We start from the raw sequence: 21173 nt of genomic DNA, 5'->3' as shown, positions 1-21173 counted from the left end.
TTGTCCCATATACGAAAAATACCTTATTTTAATTGCACTAAAAAAGCTTTAAACAACTAACAAAGAAGAGAGAGGTGAAGGAAAAAAATTAAATATCTAATAAACTTGGAGAAAATAATAACAGCAAGAGAAACATACCATGAAGTGGTCAATTCCAGCACCCATTTTTACAGCTTTGTCAGGATGGAAGTTAAATACATTCTGAAGTATAAAGGATTGATCTTCGGCAGACAGAGGATCCCCATCGTTGTACCTTCTCAAAGAAAATACATAATTGAAAATTTAAATAGGATGAAAATGTTGCAGAAATAGAGGTGGTATAAACTGCGCACCACTGTTTTGTTGTAAAACAAAATAATAATTTAAAAAAAAAAGGGAAGAAGGGAGAGCCTCAGCATTTCTCTAAATGTCCTCCATTCAACTGTTCAATGGTACTAAAATCACCAGTAGCTCCAAAAACAAAAGTTGTTATATAAGAAAGATTAAAAGAAAAAAAATCGAGAACATGACTAATACACTAGCCAGAATATTTGAGCAAGTCTACAGACAAAAAGGAAACAGCATAACAGTTTATGAAGAAACTGATGTAAAAAATGGAAAAATATTCAGCAGAATATAAAAAATTTCTATGAATTTAAGGTATTAATGTAATAAAAGAAGAATTATACAACAATATATTTTGAAACTAGAACCCAGATGTTGCAGTTTAAAGAAGAAAGAAAGAAGCCTTGATAAAACTATGAGAGAGGCGATGTTGAATGACTAGAAAAAAATTCTTTCCCTTTCTCAGGTTTGGGGATACGACATTTTCTTTGCATGGTTAGATGAGAAAACAAATATCAAACACAAGGATTTTTTCTGGTTCAAGAAGGGGTATAAATAGAATTAATCGACTTAATATTTCTTCAACAAGAGCAAACAATTATCTCCACTTTCCTCCCTCTAAACAGAAGGTAACGGGGAATAAATGATTGTAATGCGTGCAACGATATTTAACAAGGAGTAACTCGTCACTCTCTTATTCCATTCTCAAGCTACCATCCAATAGAATAGTTTACTATGAAATACCCTTACCCCTCTGCTATAGTGCTATTTCCAATAAATACTAAGCATGGGATTCGCCTAGGTCCCTATCATTTTCTGGCCACCACAACCAAACTAAAAACGTTTTCATAAGCAGATCCATTTTTCACGTCTAATAATTATAATTAACAAAATTATTATAAGCAACCAATATTTCCTTCTTTTGGAAGCAAAGAGGTAAACACAAATCCCCATGTTAAGTGGAAGCATTCAGAGAGAAAAAATACCCAGATTGATGCATAATTTTTCTGATGGATTGCATGATAGGTTCAATATCGGCAAGAATATCTTGTTCTTCGGTTGTAAACATATCCAACCGTTGTCCTGATGCAGTATATATTGCACGTAAACCAGCATCGTCGTTAAGAATTCCAGGTGATTTTGGAGGGCGGTTCTTCCTGTTTTTCCACTCCCCAACATTTGCTCCCCAACCTTTTGACCCTTGATTTTTTTTCTCCCATGCATGTGAAGTTGTCAATTCGCTCGACTCTTTATGAGAGCCCCAACCATGTGAAGTTGCCAATTCGCTTGACTCTTTATGAGAGCCCCAACCATGTGAAGTTGTCAATTCGCTTGACTCTTTATGAGAGCCCCAACCATGTGAAACTTCTGGTGATTTTTGTACTTGACTAAATTGTTTATTCGAATCATCCTGAGATCCCTGACTAAATTCTTCAGATTCCCTCTGGAGCTGCCCCCATGAACCCATCGAGTCATTTTGGGAACTCCAACTTTGTGAAGCTTCCAAAGACTTCTGCTTGTCCCATGGCTTATTCAACTTCTCCTGAGAGTCCCAACCTCGTGAATCAGAAGATTTATGCTCACTCGCAACTTGATCAGACTCATTCTGCGAGCTCCAAAGTCGTTCAACTTGTGTATTTTGACTTGAGCCTTCGTTTGACTTAACTTGGGAGCCCCAGCCTTGTGAAGGTTTTATAACATCTTGTGATTTCCGTTGCCCCCAGAAATCATTACCAGATTCTCCCCGGAAAACCTCTGATGATTTATGTTGATTCCAAGAATGATTGATGAGAGGTGAATCACCATGTTCCACTGCTTTGGATGGAAAGTTATCCTTCGAGTCCTTCCTTTGAGTGGCCCTGCTACCCCACCTATCAGCCACCGTCTCTAGGTCCATTGATGCCTGGTCATCATTCCTGCATGCTTCAGATTGATCAGCATCTCCAGAATTCTTTTGCCAACCCCCTGCAGAATCCCAACCGTTTGTTTTGGAAGGAACTTCTTGCACTTGAACCTGGCATGATTCAGCTTTATCCTTCACCTGGTTAGACCAATTATCATATGTTTTGGAAGTTCCTGTTGACCAAGCCTTATCCTCCGATCCACAAGATCTAGAGTTAATCTTTTTAATGAAGGCATCTTGTGTTTCAGCTTTATCGTTCTGCCAACCAGACCATACATTTGCTTTTTCTGGCTCTGTTTCTCCTTTAAAGTTATCAACATCTTTAGCTTTCGTCCCCCAAGTAGCTGCAGTATCCCAACCGCCAGACTTTGGAGTGTTCTCCATGGAATTGAAGGAATCTGGTTCAACTTCTTTTGTAGCAGAATTTGACCAGTCATTGTCATTTGTTGTAGTATTAGTAGCTTTATTTCCCCAGCTTGGCGTACTATCCCAACCAGATTTTGAAGTATTCTCTTGGGCTTTTGTAGTGACCACATCAGGCTCAACTTTTCTCCCCCAACCAGACCAGTCATGATCATTTGATGAGTTAGTAGCCTTCGTATTTTCATTATTTTCCCACTGCCCACTACCAGTGGAACCAGCACCAGAAGGTGGAGCCTTTTCCCACTTTGATTCTCCAGGATAATTATCCAAACAGTTTTCAAATTCAGCACTGTCTTCAAAAACTGGCTTCTCAGAAGTAGAGAAAGGCTCTGGAGACAGAGTCAACTCCCTATATTCATCTTCTACCATTAGATCCTCAATCTCTTCACCTAGGCATGCAGACGTAAATTCTTCGGATTTGGCACTTCTCACCATGTGTAAGAAGTTATAAACATCTAAAACATCATCTTGTTTGCACCCTAACTGAAAAACAGGAAGAAAGAAAAAAATGTGCATGAACAAGATCTTTAAAAAAGTAATAACAACAACAACAACAGTTATAATTATAATAATAATAATAATAATTGATCGCTACCTCTTTTTGGTCCCAGAGGATGTCAAACCTTGATCCTGTACCAACAGCAACATGCTTACCCCATGAACAGGAGGCCACTATGCTTGATAAAGAATCCTTATGACATTTCTCAGCAGCTCTCTCAAAGCACCTTCTTGGTGTCTGTAAATCAATAGAACAAAATGATGTGACTGATAGTGTATCAGAAAGAAACTAAAGCTCCATAGCTTTTTGAGAGAGGGACTTACAAACAGAGTTGCTTCTGTAAATGGTACTTGGATATTCAATGCACGAGATAATGCTTTATATCCACCTGAATTGAAGCCAATCATATTTCCTGTGCATGTCATACTGTTTGCCAGAAGAATAAGATGATCTCCAAGAACACCTTTTGAAACCATTGACACTGACTTCGCAAGGCGCTGCATTTAAACCAACCATCTAACAGATCATTTTCATCGACATCATTCATGTAGCTCTTTTTTGTTTTGAACCAAAAACAAACTTTTCATTGATAAATGAAAAACATTATTCATTTAGCTCTTTATTATTGAGTAACCTGTTATAATGCAGGTACTTGCCATTCTTTGGAGTTTTAAGCTAGAAGAAAACAAGCATGTTCTTTAGGAGTAGACTTCAGGCACGAAAGTTATACGTGATTAAAAAAAGATGACTTCGATTGGAAATAGAAGACGTCTGATATCTCAATAAGGGGAATACATGTAAAGCCCAAAACCATCCTATATACTTTTACAATTGAGATTTTTATCCTGTATACCCTCCAAATTTCTTTTTCTTAATGACTTCAATATATGGGGGAGGATTAAACTTTGTCAATGATTAGCAACTCGTTGAATTCCTTTTCGGGCTCAATTTTAAAGGATCAAGAAGAGACTCCAGGTCAATCCTTGTGGAGTCCCCTTTGACACACATAGTTGGAGCAAAATAGCACAATCTTCTCAATTCCAAAGAACAAACTTCTTTTGACCTTTAAGTTTCTATTTTGCTTTCTCCTTCCTGGTGTACAAAGGTTTTTATAATTACTCTTCTAAATTCTATATACGCTATAATTACTCTTCTAAATTCTATATACGCCAGTTTGAGAATCTTTTGTAACTTTTATCGAATTCTTTTGATTATCAAGGGAATAGTATTAAAAGAGAGTATTTGCTGATGTTGAGCCTCAATTGTTCAATTTTAAGGGATAATATTAGCTTTCGAGAAGTCACACCAAAACTAAAACCAAATTCATCTAAATCCACAAGAATGGATGAACGTCAACATTGATCATAAAGATACTGAAAACCTTGGAAAGGGGGTAGGCTGTGAAAATTTCTAGAAAGTTTCTTTTTTTTTTAACAAGAAACGAACTTTTCATTTAAAATGTTCAAAGATATGAACTCTGGGAGTGAAAAGTAAATAACAAAAAGAAAAAAGAAACAAACTATAGCCAACAAGACAAAAAAGATTAGAATTACAGACCGTACCAATAACCAAACTAAACAGGGAAAAGGAAAGCCCCCCAATTAACATATATCATATTAGGAGACTAAAGCGAAAACACTTTTGCCATTGTCAAGCCAGCAATATCTTAAGAAAGGCCTATCTTCTTAAAAAATTGCTGCCTTTGTTTCAATAATCAAACATGCTGGGCAACCTCTCTATCACAAATAATTGAACAGGCAAGTCTGGCACAATCTCAGAAGAAAATTCAATTATGACTATTTAAAAGTTATTTCTTAGCTGGAAAGTAGGTGGAGACAGCCCAGGGAAGAAAAAGGGGTGCACAAAGAAATCATAGCTAAGATGAATGCAGAAAAGACAGAGCTAAAAGCCCCCTTAACAATGCTTCTCAGAAAAAAGAATCATCGTCCAGGATAATAGAACAAGAAAAAAGTTTATGTTTACACAGTTTTTCCTTCCAATACTCATAAGCTTAAACATAGAAAAAAATATCTGCAATACGTTTTATCTTTATTCCCCTTAATTTTAAGTGGTCGCATGTCCATGCTTTAATTTATGAATAGTAACATGTTGACATATCTGAAATATGAGATATTAGTCTTCTTATGGTGTGTTTGGGAGTGATTTTGATAGGGCCAAAACACTTCTGTCATTGTCAAAATCACTCCCGTTTCTATTGATCATGTTTGACAAATTAAAAAATTGATTTTAAGAAAGTTTAAAATCACTTTAAATTGATTTTTAAGATATCACTTGGATGGTGATTTTGAAAAATCAATTATGCTTAAATCTCTTTTTTCAAACACACTCTTAATGTCATATCAATGAGAAAACTTGATTGAACCCAAGTAGAACTAAGAAATGCAGTTCCCTCGAGACAGTATCATTAGGCTGATCCAAAAGCTACATAACAGAAAAAGGTTTCTATAGAACTACTTTATTGGGCAGAAAAGAGCATATATTCACCATACCTGAACCGTTTGATCAAAAGCACATGAAATGCCAAGCAGTTCCTGAACTTGTTTAATTGCATATGGAATAGATCGTCTAGTATCAATCAAATGAATAACGGGAAGGCAACAGTCCATCACATTCCTCCAAGCATCACCATTTTGTTTTACGGCCGATTTTTCCAGACAGATATCCAAGGCCAATTCACCATCCTGCCACCTGGAAGGATTTCTTTGCCAGCTTGTTGAATCTGGACTAATCCAGATCACATTTGCAGCACTAATCCGAGGGTCACCTGTCAGATTGGTGAAAAGGATGTCAGACAAACAAAATATGGTTTTAAAGCAAATTTAAGCCTGTTACTCTCTTTAATGCACACTCTCCACAGTTAAGTGGAGATTAATATTTTGTTTGTTCAACTTTTAAGATTTTGAGGGCTCAAAGGTTCAAGATCAGGAAAATTCAACAAACTTCAACTCCTACTCATGTGTGTTGAGGTCAAGCTCCATCTCCTTACTGATTGAAATTAGTTCAATAAGGTGGTGCTGAGTACTTCTCAATGCTCTGAGTTCATGCAAGGAAGTAGCGTTGGCACTTGTTTCTGGGGTCTAGAAGTTAAGAGATGGACCTACTTAGAAGCTTGAATCATATTATAGTTTTGGTGTTTTCGCGTGTCTGGTGGAACTCAACAATATTTTTCATAGGTTAAACTAAAAATTTAGTCATGCACTTCGATAGATATATTTATTTAGTTCATAAATATTAAAATTTACAATTACATCTTGAACTTCAAATTGTGATTCGTGTTAACCTTACTAACTATATAATGGCATGGCATGGCATGCCTATTGCCTATTGGACAAATATCGAACTTAGAATTGTCCAATAAACCCAACTTCACTAATATATATATTTAAAATCCAAAAATTAAAATTAAAAAAAAGGAACACAGAATAATATTTTATCTACCATTAATATAACTATCTTCAGGTTGATGTAGAGATTCTAGGTATTTCAAGTGATTTTCCATTTGCATTAAATCAAAATGTCTTCAAAGTAAACAGCAATGATGTAGGGTAATATGCATGGTTATAAGCAATAAATCAAGCTTTTTGCTCATGAAAGCTTGAGTGGCCCACAATTGGGTATTACCTTCAAGGGTCGTTTGTTTTTTGGAAATATAGATGTTCGACATCTTTGGATGCCTGGTATTTTAGATGTCTGGAATTTTAGATGCCCGACATCTTCAAATAGCCACTTTGTTTTGTAGGAAAAATTTATGAGGATGTTCATGAATATTTGAATAGTCATATTTGTTTTGCAGGATTTATTCTTAGGAATGTTCTAAATTTATATAATATTCCGAAAATATCCTTACAAATATTAATATAATTTATACATTAATTTAACATAATTTACATTTTATTATTTAATATTTTATTTTTTATTATAATAATTCCATATGTATTAATTTTTGTATGTTAGTTTGTATAATTCATATTAATATAAGATTTTTTTTAAATAATTAATATTAAATATAAATTTCATTTTTAACTTTAATATTTTTAAAAAATACAAATTTATAATTAATGTTATTGAGGTGAAATTTATTTATTATAATATCAAATTTTATTTTTTTAGGAAGAATAATATCTAACGTATGTATGTTGGTCGTTAAAAAACTATTGCTTCAAATTATATATTGAAGATAATAAATATTATTGATAATAATTGCTTCCAAATATTAAAAATAAATTTAGATATAATTTAATTTAATTGAAGTTTATTTTATATGTGAATGTAATATATAAATATATTTGATTGCATAAACTTGTTTATTAGTCCATGAATACATTCATTAATTTAAATTATAAAATTAAAAATAAAAATAAAGAAAATCGATGAAAGAAAATATATGAAAAAAAGAATGAAAGGCAAATATGTAAAGAGATGATGCCCTCGACATGGGAATCTCAGAAACCCATGTTTCAGAAATGCATCCAAAACAACTCAAATGCCTCTCGTATGGACATCTTAGGATACCTAGACATCTTGAAATATCCGGGTATCCTATGCAAAACAAACGTGGGAATTCAGATACCCATACCATGGGAATCTTAGAATCCCAAGGCCTCTAAGTGTATACCTCCCAAACTAGCTACAACAAAGAAATAATAGATATTTGAGTGGAATCAAAAAAATTGAGAAGATAAGTGGAACCCAGAAAACAGATCTGAGTGGAAATTTTATTAAAACAGATATATACTTGAAATGTAAAACTATGAACTGAACAAATGTATACATTTTACCCAGTTAACCATCCACTTCAAATCCACACAGAGACTTGAGTACTATCCATCTTGAGTAGTACCACTGTTAACCACAGACCATAGGTTCACTTTTTCTTTTTCTTTTTTTTACTAACTGGGAGTCGAATTCCCTTATACCCAGGGGCACTCATGCCCGCCCCAAGTCCCGGACCCTAGACCATAGCTTCAATCTTGCTAACCTTCCATGTACTAGAGCAATTAGAATGAGCCCTATTTAAAATAATAATAATAATAATACAGATCAATAATATTTTCATGCACCTCATCAAACATATAATGGACAAAGAAAGTAATATACCTTTGATGATCGTCTCTGACAGCAATGGAAATACTATGTCAGCAAAGATGTGTGCGGTTCTCTCCAAATGAGAATCTCTTGTCTCATGCCAGAATATTAAACACGGCATATCAGTACTATCTTCTCCATTCGATTGATGAAAAGAGCAGTTTTCACTGCCAAAATGCATCACAAACGCAACATTACTTTTAACTTCTTAAATTTTCTAATGTGCTACGCACCACATTGAGTGTATGTGAAAAATTAACAATAAAACCCAATGGTGAAAGTCTACCAAGATCTTTATTGAAAAGTAGACAGAAAATATGCAAAATAAATAAATAAGTTATTATCCCTACAAATTTTTTATGAGGCACTAAAATTGATACTTAAAATAGTTATAGATCCACATGACAATAAGACAGTAGGTTGCAACAGGTCTTGCTGTGAAAATTTTAAGGACAATGGATTAGTTGAATCAAATAACCTACGCCTGCTAGCAGTAGTATTCACTCAAACAAACCCATGGCTTGGTTTTAAAAAATCATGAACTTCAGTTCTATTGTCATGGGAAAGTTGAATCAAACAAATCTTCAATTATACGTGGCATGATACACATTTAATATGCAGATTAAACCTAACCTGAAAGAGAATCTTAATGCATGAGCAAATTTCTTCTTCTTCTTCTTCCTAAAGGAACTGATAGTCTCTTCACATCTTCGTGAAACATCAGCCATGTTTATCTTCAACTCTTTCAGTAGCATCTATTAAAGAAAGCTCTATTAACCAAGCAACAACTACAAAATAAAAAAGAACTCGGTATTTAGAAAATAAGAGTACGAAAATACAAACGCAAACCTTGTTTAGATGCACATGACCAACAAGCCCAGGACCAAACCCTGACAGAGTCAGTTGTCGGTTATATCTGCAGATAAGAAGCATGCAGGAATGCTTTGCATGAGAAATTATAATCAATTGATCTATTCTTCTCTTTTTTTCTTTCTCTCATACTTATCTCTCTTTTAAAGATAGAGTGAAGAATAGATAAGAACATAATAAGTGCACTTGTGAAGTTCCTCAAGCACCTTTTCTCCATAATATTATTAAAGTAGATAAGTACAGGAAAAATGTCAAAGGATATCCTCCCCCTAGAAACTTACAAAACATTGAACCCGCTCCTACCATACAATAAACAAAATGATTCATTACTAAATTTTATTTTCACCAAAAATCCAGAAATTCAACTTTATTCCACGAGCAGGTTTTCAAACTTCTCCTAAAATTTATACAACTTGTTTTAGCCACATCAACCAATTTCTTAATCAGTAACCATATCAAATATAATATAGCCAATAGCATTCCCCATAGAAATACCCAAAACACATATATACTTCTCATGGCAACCCTAAGTTTCAACATAAAACTTAAAAGATACAGCCTCGTTAATTTTCCAAGAGAAGAGATAGAGAACACCAAAAACAAAAACCATAAAATACATGGCAACTTTTCTCAACCACCTTCAATTCACTGATGACACCCTTCTCTTCGCCTCATTCGATAGGTATAGCATCACCAATCTGTTCAACATCACTAAAAACATCGAAGAGAGCTGCTGGGTATAAATGTGCTGCTTCTGACCTAGAAATCCCAACTATTCAGCATGGTTGCAAATTGGGCACATGGCCAGCCACTTACTTAGGTGATAGGTCTTCTGCTTGGAGGCAGCCAAAAACCCCTTGGCTTTTGGGAATAAATTCTGGAAAGAATTGAAAGAAAATTGCGCAATTGGAAATTTGCCTTCATCTCCAAGCAACACTTTCAAATCTCCCCAGCTTATTTTATTTCCCTATTTCAGGCTCCTACCTTGGTGAATGATTATCAAAAAAATTGAGAAATGCTTTAGAGCCTTCCTATTGGAAGGCCCAATCTTTCTGAAGGGGTCCACACGGCAAATTTGGCTCATATACAGAAGCCAATTCCTTGTGGCCATGAGGGCCCAGGAATTGGGAATATCAAACTAAGATATAGTGCCCTCATTGCTAAATGAGGGTGGAAATTCTTCACTGGAAAAATGCTCTCTGGCTCAAGATTATCCAAGAGAAATACAAGATTTCTCCAAATATGTCTTGGCCTTTTAGTTCCTGCCATATATCCCCAAAATGCGTTGGTTTCATATATCAAAACAAATCACAATTATCCAAAGAAAAGTTAAATGCAGAATTGGTGATGGTAATTCTATCAAATTCTAGACAAACTTTTGGATGCACTACGGCACTCTCAGCACAAGATTTCCAAAGCTCTTTAAGCTGACTAGTGACTACTAAACCGAATACCACCATTGTTGAGGCTAATCCAACAAGCTCATGGGACCTTCATCTCTGTAGAAATTTGAAAGATGGTGAGATTTTAGAATGGGCAATTCTTTCAAAGTCTCCCTTAGGGCCCGGGATCGGTGGTGGCAGAGATGGGTAGAATGGCCTCTGGATGCTTCAGGCATGGCAAAATTCCAAAGAAGCTTAAGTTCTTTATTTGGGAGGGGGCATCAGTACCAACGACAAGATGCAACGTAGGACCCCATATATTTCCCTTTCGCCAAATTGATGCCTGATGTGTCATGAAAATAATGAAACTCAAAATTATCTCTTTTGCATTGAACTTCTTCAATTGGAGTACAGCTCTTCCTATCAACATCAAGGACCTCCTCTCCCATATTTTGACGAACCACCCCTTCAAGAAGGATTAAAAAACACTTTGGAACATCATGGTTGGGGCTTTCCTTTGGAAGTTTTTTTTTTTTTTTTTTTTTTTTGAAAAGAAACTATTTCATTGATAATATGAAATATGAGTACAGAAAAGGGGAGAGACCCATAGGAGGGCTACAAAAAAGCTCTCCAATTAGATAAGAGAGAGACAAAACTATAGTGTTTAAAGAGAGGAGAGCATTTACACCAAGATACAACCAAACCAACTATAGAATCAAAAAGAAGTTGCGTTGTGAGCTCTCTTCCTTGGAAAATGCGACGATTCCGTTCAAGCCAAACTGTCCATAATAAAGTCCGGGCAAAATGGAGCCAAAGACAAAGCTTTTCCTTTTTGAAAGGATGACCAGTGAGTGTATAAGCTAATAATTTGGTGATATCCTTTGGAAGAGCTACCGACCATCCAAAATTGATGAGGAGTTTGTTCCATAATTCAGTGACCAGTTTACAAGAGACGAAGATGTGCCCAATGGATTCTCCATGTTGCTTGCATAAGAAACACCAGTGTGGGGAGATGTACAAATAGGGCATTCTTCTTTGTAGTTCGTCTTGTGTGTTGATAGCGTGGAGGCTGGATTCCCATAGAAAGAACTTAATTTTCTTTGGGTAGTGATCTTTCCAGATGGCGCTGTAAACAGAGAATGATGCCACTGTTCAATTGGGGCTTTCCTTCGGAAGTTATTTTTGCTTTAGAAGGAACGAAACCATAGACTTTTTGAAGAGAAAGAGGCTTCTTTTGACTCTTTTAGTGTGAATATTAAGCATACAGCTTCTTGGTGGGCTTCGATCCATAAGAAGGTTTTTTGTAACCATGGGTTCTTTTTTATTTTTCAAAGTTGGAATTCGTTGATTGTATAGTTTCCTCGAGGAGGGTCCCCTCGACCCTCTGCCTCTAGGCTGTTCTGTTGCCTCCAGGCTTCTTTTGATTTTGAATACAATCTCTTTGTTTCTTATCAAAAAAAAAAAAAAAAAAAGACACTTGCAAGTCCTTTGATTCCCTTTTTAGTTCAGTGATCTTTTGGCGATGTATGGGTGTAAATATATGCATCCCTTTACCGATTATAGAAAATTCTTTTACCCACTCTAGTGGTTTGGAGGCTCCTCTCCCTTTTGCATATTTTACTCTACCAATGAAATTATTGTTTTTTCTCAAAACAAAAAACGAAAAAGCAAAAAAACTTTTCTCAACTTGAGGTCATTCAAATGTTGTTATAATTTGGACAGACAACACCCGATCAATCAGTCGCTTTGAAATAGAACACAATGGAACTGATTATAACAAATAAAAAGTTCGGAACACATTTTATGTTCCTTTTCATCTATCAATGAAAAGTTCGTTTCTTGTTAAAAAAAATAAAACATTCAAGCAAAAAGACAAAAGGATAGATGGGAAAATGCTCTCTTCTCTCTCCCCCTAGCTTCTTTGTCGGTCGATAGTTCTTGAAGTCATGAAGCTTAGTGCAATGTTTGGTTGATAGCTCTTGAAGCTGTAAAGCTTAGTGCAGATCAAGTAAGTAATTAAGTCAAGTCCAAGTTTTGATCAGAATTCGTTTTAACTCCAAGGATTTTTGGAAAATGGAATTGAGAAGTTGCAGCGTTGAAAACAAGTACTATTGGGTATTGTGCGGAAAAGATTGTTTTTTTATTAATGAATCTAAGAAGAATGTTCAGCTTCCTCTTCTTTTGTCCCACCAACTTCAATGGTTTGAGAGTGCTTTGGTGGAAATGATGCCTCTTCAGTCAAGGTTCTTCAAACAAAACAGGGATGGGTTGGGAACTTGCGGTCTTCAGAAGTGTGGTGCTTTCAGCACAGTTGGTTTCTGGAATGCATCATTTGGCCTACCTCGGGTGGAAGAAAGTGCATGTCTGTACTTGTTGGGAACTTGGGATTAACAACAATGGTTGGGTTAGTTTCTCGAATATGCTAAAAGACTCTTTGGTGGAATTCAATGAAAGAAATTTGAAGGAGAAACCTATCATCCAAGGGGTTTGTTGTTCGTATGCTATATCTCTAACTTCTTATCATTATCAATGAAAGAAAAAGTGTTATCATTATCTGAAGCCCGAAGGAAAGATAAGTTCATCTCTCCTAAACAAGATTCGAAACTCAACAAGGAGCAACAAGACTTTTGGGTTAAGAAAGAGACTGAAGTTGTTAAGGTAGATCGGAATAACCATATTGTTGTTACAAGACTTTTTGCACATGAAGACTAGAGAACAATCTCAGCAACATTGAACAATAAATTCTCACAAGATTGTTTGATCAATCCATTTATGGATGATAAGGCTCTCATGAAATTGAGGAGGGTAGATTGTTAAGTAATCTTAGAAAATGGAGAAAGTTATGATTCTCTTCATTTGAAAGTTGAAAAATGGAGTTTTACGAGGCATAGTAGACAAGAGGTTAAAACGAGCTATGGTGGTTGGATTAATATACAGAAATTACCGTTGAAATTTTGGAATCGACGTTGTTTTGAAACCATTGGTACCCAGTTGGGTGGATTTATGAGATGCTCGCGTAAATCTTTGAACTCTTTAAGAAGCCCTCGTTGAAGTTCATCCAAATTCTTGCGGATTTCTCCCTGCTGGAATCGAAATTAAAGACCCTGTTTCGGGTAGCATTTTCATTAGAATCATGGATTATCCGGAAAATTCTGCTGAAACAACTCGAATCTACAAAGAAAGCAATGGATTGGCGAATTTTTATCTCAGCCGGTTCAAGAAACAAGAAAGATTCAGAGAGAGTTAGGTCGGTTTTGGAAGATGAAAAGGTTTTCTGGTGGATTATATACCTTCATTATCAGATGAAGAGGAAGAAATGGTTCCTAATTCCTTGAGCATCCGAAGGAATTTGAACAAGGGTTAAGTTTGGAGAACATCATGCAGACTCCCTGCTTTAATGACCCTTTATTGGCTGATTATCCCAATAAATCAAATATCCCAAATGACTTTATCATTGATGACTAGGTTGTAAATCAGAATTTTGGTTAGAAAAAGCAGTCAAAGGATTGTTTTAAAGGCCCATTTTTATCCTCTTGCATGAAGAATTTTTAGAAGATTTATTGACCCTCCCCCTTTTCTATGCCAGAATGTAAATGCAAGTCATTTGCATTGAAGGATCTTGAGAGGATAAATTCCGCTGAAAGTCTCCAAAAGAATTTGAATGTTGCTTTCAATGAGTATAAAGAGAAGAGCCTAAGGAAATCGATCTATTGAACCTTGCAAAAAGACCAAAGTAGACAAGGAAAAAGGTATAAAGTCTCTTTCATTTGGATCCATAAACTCAACCAATGACGACGTGGAACAACGATAGTTAGAACTTGAGTTTTCTGATAATGAGGATGATTTCAATGTTACCATCAGTAGCATTGATTCTATTGGTTCTCCTATTGTCTAAGAATTCTTAGATAATTCAATCGAAGATTTGTGCAACCAATCCTTTTTGGAAGAGTTTCAGTTTCTTTTCAAGGAGGAAAATGACTCAATGATAAAGAAAAGAAAGACGGGATTAGATTCAAGTTCAACAAGTCAGCAACAAATATCGAAGGAAAAGGTGGCACTATCTACTAATACAAATATTTCTCTTGTTCCAGTAAGGTGGATGATTGGCTTCTTGAAATTGTTCAAGGAGGTGCTCTAAGAGGAAAAAGGCTCTTTGGAGCTGTGCGGGCAGGGCCTGTCTTTGGAGTCTTTGGAAGGAAAGAAATCAATGGATCTTCAAAGATTCCCTAATACCTTTTTTATATATTTTGTGAAAATGTACAAATTACTATAGCCTCATGGCGCCTTACTCATAGGAGATTCTTTTGTAATTACAGTCTAGCTTTACTTTCCCGTGATTGGCAAGCTGTAACGTGGTAGCTTTCTAGGGGAGGGCCTCCTCGACCCTTGCCCGTAGGTTGTTTCTCTCCTTTTGGTTTAATATATTCCGTTTCTTATAAAAAAAAATAAATAAATAGAAAAGCTTTGAATAAGGGTTAGAAACTTTGGTTGAATTTTTTGTCAAAAAGGTGGATAAGTTTCTATTAAATTTTTTTTACATGAGCATTTATTTTGTTTTTCGGCTGAGATTCTTTGTGATATTGAAAAGTCATTGAGATTGGAAATACAGTCGGGGTTTTTAAACCCCCTCGGTATCCATCATAAGAGGTTACTGGAAATTTTCCTTTATGGGCTTCAGTTTTATGTCTTGGAGGAATCTGAAAAGTCCCTCTTCGAGGTTATTTTGGAATTTGATCCAGCCATTATTGTCTCTGCATGATATAATCAAGGAAAGAGAAGTTGTAGGGTTTTTTAAGCTTTTTCCATTTGGCAGTCTTTTCCTCTTCCATTTTTATTTAGATGGGTCCCATTGCCTTAATTGTGTTTTGGTTCTCCAAAGGTCATTTCTTAGTTCGAGAGTTTTATCTCTCTGAAGACAGTTTCGAAGTTTGGATTATGTCCCCTTCTAAGAAGTCTCTTCATCTTCCCTTCTTTCAGATAATTGTTCTTATTTATAGATGAAGCTGAAAGGGTTGGAGTCTTTCTTTCTCCATACTTGGATTTTTAAAGTCTTCAAGGATTGGATATTTCTTCATCAAAGGATGTTCTTGATCCAGCGTGAATTTGCTTTGGTTGGTTTGTTTGTCTTCGATTTTGGCATTCTTCAAGTTCTTAAAAGATGGTGTTTTGGGTTGCTTCAAGGATAGATTTTTCTAAAGCTCCTCTTACTACTATTATATTTCTTGTTTTATTAGGTTGTATTTCTCTCCATGAATTTCTATTTTCCCATTTTATTTATTTTGTTTTTTTTCCCTCCATCTAGAATTTGTATTCTTGGAACAATTTTGTTTTTTTTAATTTATCGAGAAGTTCATATCTTGTTAAAAAACCAAATACAACATGCAAACATAAATAAAGGAAATACAGGGGGGGAAAAAGACCAAAGGAGTAAAAGGGGAACATACTCTATCATGAAGTCAACAGTCGCATCTTTAAGTGTAACTTTCTTAAGGTGACTCTTAACCAAATATGCTGCATTTTCATTGCAATGTTTCCTCCCACAAGCACAATTATTTAAATATAATATCACCCGACGATCTATAGGCTCATTCTTAAAACTGACCTTGCAAAGAAGAATTTCCTGCGGGAAAAAAATGGAAAACTTTAACAATGGGTACAGTATTTAAGTGATGCAAAAATGTTGCACTGAAAATTTTGGACAGTGGAAGACAACAAATTTTTCATTGATAAGAAACAACTTCTTTTTTTCTTTTTGGTAAGAAACAATTTCATTGATGAAATTTTACTATATCAGAAGTTTTTCTTTGATGAATGAAACAGTAACCTTTTAACAAACTTTTCATTGAAATAGTCTAAAAAATATAATAGTAGATAGTATGGAAAAAGACAATCACCTTCATCATGTCCCAAGATGAAGTGCTGCTAGGAGTAGAATCAAGAACTGCCTTATAAGCAGGATTTGACATGGCAGTAGCTGCTAGAACCCCAACCGGTTCACCAGGAGGAAATAAATTATGAGGCTTCATCATTCCAGCCTTTACTCCATATTCAAGTTGTATGATGGAATTGCTACAAACGTTCCTTACAGTACCATCATAACAAATAACAACGTCTCGAAGGATGGCCATCAAGTTCTTGAAAAGGGTTCCAGGTTCAGTAAGCCCTCTTGATGATCGAACCATTACCTCTCTTGTAGAAATTGAATGGACCATTTCTTCATACGGATCTAAACCATGGAAAAAACAGCCTTTGACTAATCCAAATTCAGCAGAAGGATAGTCAATTTTATCAGAAACATATCTATTGTGAAACAGAGAGGCTACATCCTCGATCAATGTCTTGGAATAAAATTTTCCCTTGTCAGAAAGCTGCAATCCAAGAAATCCAATTTGTTGAACCACCTTGTTAATAGCTGAATCACTTTTGGAGTCAAATAATTTTCCTAATGAAGATAACTTTAAGATAAAGTTTGTAAATGGAACTTTGACGGATCGAATGTGATTCTCTAACTGCAACTCCACCAGCTCATTGAACGTTGACCTTAACTGATACAGCAAAGGTGATATTACTTGAATATTCTTTTGAAGAGCTTGTAAAAGTGCCATGGGCATGGAATAATCATCCAATCCAACACTGAAACCTTCTGAAAAGATATGCTCCATCAATAGTGGCTGTAAAGAATCAAAAAATCTCAGAACCTCTTCAGGACCATTCTGAAAAAAGATTGATGTCACAATTTCATTGATTAATGATGGCATAGCATCTCTATCGAAGTCAAACTTGAGGAAATCACTGTTCTTTATCAAGTAACTATCTCCATGGCAGTCAAAATAAGCAGGCAACACAGTTTGCAGTATCTGCAAAGCAGTCCAATGAGGACTATCAGAACGAGCTCCCAAAATGGCGGGTGATGGCAGAGATGAAGAAACAAACATCGCCAGTTGCTGTGCTGCTGCTTTGCCCAAGAAATATGTTCTGAACATCATCTTGAGAGACAACAATGAATCAGTACCCAACTGCAAATTAAGATTCCCACTATGAGAGCTAAGCAGCTGTTTTTCCACAGAGAAAAGTCCCAACACCTCAGCTTTTGCTGCAATGGACTGGGGATAAAATAGGTGAATACAATCACCATCAAAATCCGCACTCAAGGGTCCACATATTAGAGGGTTGATCTTGACTGTATGGTCATCGTGCAGATACACCCTCAGGGCTTGTAAAGAATGTTTATGAGTAGTCGGTGGCCGATTAATGAAAACAATGTCTCCATCCATGATCCGCCGATGAACTATTTGACCAGGTTTCAGATATGTATGGCCCATTGAACCTTCACGAAGTGAATAGGCAGAAGAACCATCTCTGTAGGTTAAACATAACTTCTTATCCACCAGTTCCTGTAAATAGTTTATGTTATGCACACTAACCCTCTCCTCAAAAGTGATCCTCTGCGCAACTTCAAAAGGCACGCCAATTTCATTAACTAGTTTGTAAGCATCTCCAGTAATCACACTGCGAGAAGAGAAACCAGACCCCTTCCGAATAAATAAAGTTCTCATTTTCTCAAGCCACGCTTTCGTGGAAGGATCATTTAACTCTTTATTTACACCATAACGTGCATCTATGCCACGAGATGCCTTAACAGTCCCCCTAACTTGAAGATATTGATCAACAGCCAATTGCAAGTCATTAGCTTCTACTTCATGAGATTCAAAATTTGGCGCGCCAGACCTCGAACCCTTGATGATTTCCACTTGCTTAAGAATTTTCTTGAGCATTGAAACAGCTGGATCCTAGGTAATAACACAAGTAAACTATTAGTAAGGTTTAGTAATAAACTATCAATAGCAATATATTCTAAAAATTAAAAAGAAATCCTGCTGAAGCCGGTCTGCCCCACTTGTGTGCGAGGTCTTACCGAAGACATGATAGTAACACCATCAGAAATTTCTGGTACGGACAGACAGTTGGGAGGGACTGGTAAATATTGCAAGATATATCCATCCTGAGGATAATATCCTTTCCCAGCAAGTTTCTTTCTGGCCTCATTGGGAATTTTTTTGAGCATTTCCTTCACCTGTCAATTTACGTCAAAGCCAACAATACAACATATCAGTGCAAATACAATTCTTTTTCTGACAGGCCTGGGATGTGTGCGTGGGGGTGTGGTATATATGAAAGAGAATTCAAAGGCAAGCTCATTTATCAACATCAACAACCAAGCCTTACTTGAACAGATCTATTCAATCTGTTCTATAGGTTGTACAACTAATCAACAAACAAGCATTTGATTTGAAATATCCATTTTTACCAAGCTTTTCTGCCCCATTCATTGATGTATTTCTACCCAAGTTTCCTTCAATGTTATATGGTTCTTTATTTTTCCAGAATATCTTTAGCAATACATCATTTTACAAAATTCTCTCTCTGTCTCTCTCATACATATAATCACTCCCTTTATAGTTTTTTACGATATGAAGCAAGACTTTTCATTGAGCATCTGAAAAGTGCAGGAGAGAATATCCAAAGGAATTAAAAAAAGGATCGTCAACTGATCAACAAACCAAAGACACTTCATAGACTATAGAGCCAAAAAAGATACAATATCATCACTACAAATAATCATTTCCATGGGGCACTTAGTACTCACTGCTCAGTTCCATTTTCACCCAGAGAAGTTAAAGAATAAAGAACACAGGAATTTTATTTTAAATGAAAAATAAAATTTTCATTGAGAAGAATAAAAAAACAAACGAATAAAGCATCCACAAAAAAAAGCAAACCAAACAAGGTCCCCTCCGATAAAAACAAGGCCCAACAGACTATTACAAAAATTCTTGAAAACCGACACAAGCATAGACGTAAAAAATTGCCTAAGTGACAGTGCCGGACACGGACACGCTCAGACATGTTTCCCACATGGATTTGACACGGCAATTAGAGAGTCCAAATTATTGTTTTTTTAATTTTTTGACATGCACGGTCACGTGATTGGCACAGTTGGACACTGATTGAGAGGAAAAACAAAAAAATATATGGTAGTTTAAAAAATTCAACAAAAAGTTTAAACAATTCAACAAAAAGCCTAGCTCAATACTCATTTAACCATTTGAAATTTAAACCATACATTAGTTTTCTCTGCTTATCCACCCACCCATGATTTTTCAGCATACCACAATCTTTTCTTGTCTAAGCCTTATCATTAGGCTGACGGCTGCTTGCGATCTTTTTAATGAATTGTATGAATGTTCTTTTAGTGTTTAAAGGTAGAAATATACTTTAAAAGTACTAAATATTGGCCATATTTCAAAATATTCCCACATATAGTTTCTAAAAAAACGTGTCCTTAGCATGTTGTATATTACTTTTTTGGAAATTGGTTTGTCCTCGTGTCCGTGTCGTGTCATATCTGTGTCTCATTCACTGTTTGTGCTCCTTAGCCGACACCCAAGGAGGGGCATTATACCTGGTAAGATACCAAACTTTTCCCAAGACCACTTAATGTCTAACTTATACAATATGTGTAGGTGGAGATTCGAACTCACGCTCTTTTGGTTGGAGATATATGTCAATTATTGTCGAGTTATGCTCGCTTTGGCATACTTCTCATCACCACTTAGTCCTTCTAAAAATCCTATTGTTCTTCTCAAGTCAAATTTCCCACACAATATAGTCAAAAAAACATGCTAAAGGACTCGACCCTTATCAGTTATCATCAAAGGACAGGTGCAATAAAACCCTCTACAATATAGAACAACAATCTCTATATGCACCAAACAAAGTTGAGAAAACATGCCTTTTGATTCGCAAAAGTATCAATAAGTTATGACAATAATTTTATTCAATTATTTGGAACTATCCAAATATTTGTCAGCTAAGTCACTCCTCTTGGCCAATGTAGATATCTTATCTAAATTTTAGTATCCCAAGTTTTGTGAGAAGTGAGAAGTGAATAGTCTGTTAGGTTCTTAAGAACAAGAAAACAGAGAAAGGAAAAAGGAATTATTTAACAGCAAACTAGAAGCACAATTGTCGAGGATGTATATAAACTCATAAACTTAGAAAATAATTACTTTACTGGAAACTGAAAATCCAGTTCACACAGCATACATAACGACAAAAACTAAAATTAAAAAGCAAAGCTAAAAGCCTAAAATAGGAGAGTTGAATCTGAGATCAGGTATTTGAACTCCAAGCCAAATGAAAAGACAGCAAGGACTGAACCAATGATAACAATTGAAGGAAATCAAAATGGGCCCGTACAATAGAACTGATAAATAATTTTCTACCAAATGGAGGAATGAAAGAGAACTTAAAAGAATTAAGAGAGTGGTGAGTGTTAAACCTCGCAAGGGAGCAAAGTTCGAGTGAGATTATCACCATAACGGAAACCATATCTTTCTAGAAAGTCCCAAAATCCTTCCCGCAGTGGTGTCCTAGATGGTACTTTTAATTGCAAGTAACTAGCACCATCTGCTTTTTTCATCTCTCGAATAGAAACTTGTGAGGCATCCTTCCAAAAAGAAAATGAAAGTGATTAGCAGGTGACTGTAGAGAACTCAAACTAAAAATTTAAACAGCTAGTAAAGTTGCCGTTATCAGAGAAACATATCAAATTATGACTAAAGCTAGAATACATCGTTAAATTTGAGAAATTGCAGGCCTATTT

At 35.6% G+C, this 21173-nt stretch overlaps 1 protein-coding gene across 1 annotated transcript in view; it reads right to left on the bottom strand.

Moving 5' to 3' along the window:
* Positions 1-21173, bottom strand: part of NRPD1B (nuclear RNA polymerase D1B) — a 30812-nt gene that overhangs the window by 1818 nt on the left and 7821 nt on the right. The window contains exons 7-18 of the mRNA XM_088122413.1: positions 20850-21017; positions 18423-18581; positions 16402-18297; positions 15952-16127; positions 9105-9171; positions 8889-9010; positions 8268-8422; positions 5660-5934; positions 3473-3646; positions 3246-3386; positions 1311-3133; positions 139-253 (exon numbers count right to left, since the gene is read on the bottom strand). Of these exons, the coding sequence (XP_087978539.1) occupies positions 139-253; positions 1311-3133; positions 3246-3386; positions 3473-3646; positions 5660-5934; positions 8268-8422; positions 8889-9010; positions 9105-9171; positions 15952-16127; positions 16402-18297; positions 18423-18581; positions 20850-21017 (5271 nt within the window). The remainder of the gene's footprint in view (positions 1-138; positions 254-1310; positions 3134-3245; positions 3387-3472; positions 3647-5659; positions 5935-8267; positions 8423-8888; positions 9011-9104; positions 9172-15951; positions 16128-16401; positions 18298-18422; positions 18582-20849; positions 21018-21173) is intronic.

Source organism: Momordica charantia (assembly GCF_013281855.1).
Source record: "Momordica charantia cultivar OHB3-1 chromosome 4 unlocalized genomic scaffold, Mcharantia_2.0 BLBB01000004.1, whole genome shotgun sequence".
In the NCBI taxonomy this organism is placed as follows: Eukaryota; Viridiplantae; Streptophyta; class Magnoliopsida; order Cucurbitales; family Cucurbitaceae; genus Momordica; species Momordica charantia.
Note: the sequence above shows the minus strand (reverse complement) of the source record. Positions and strands in the feature narration are given on the sequence as shown.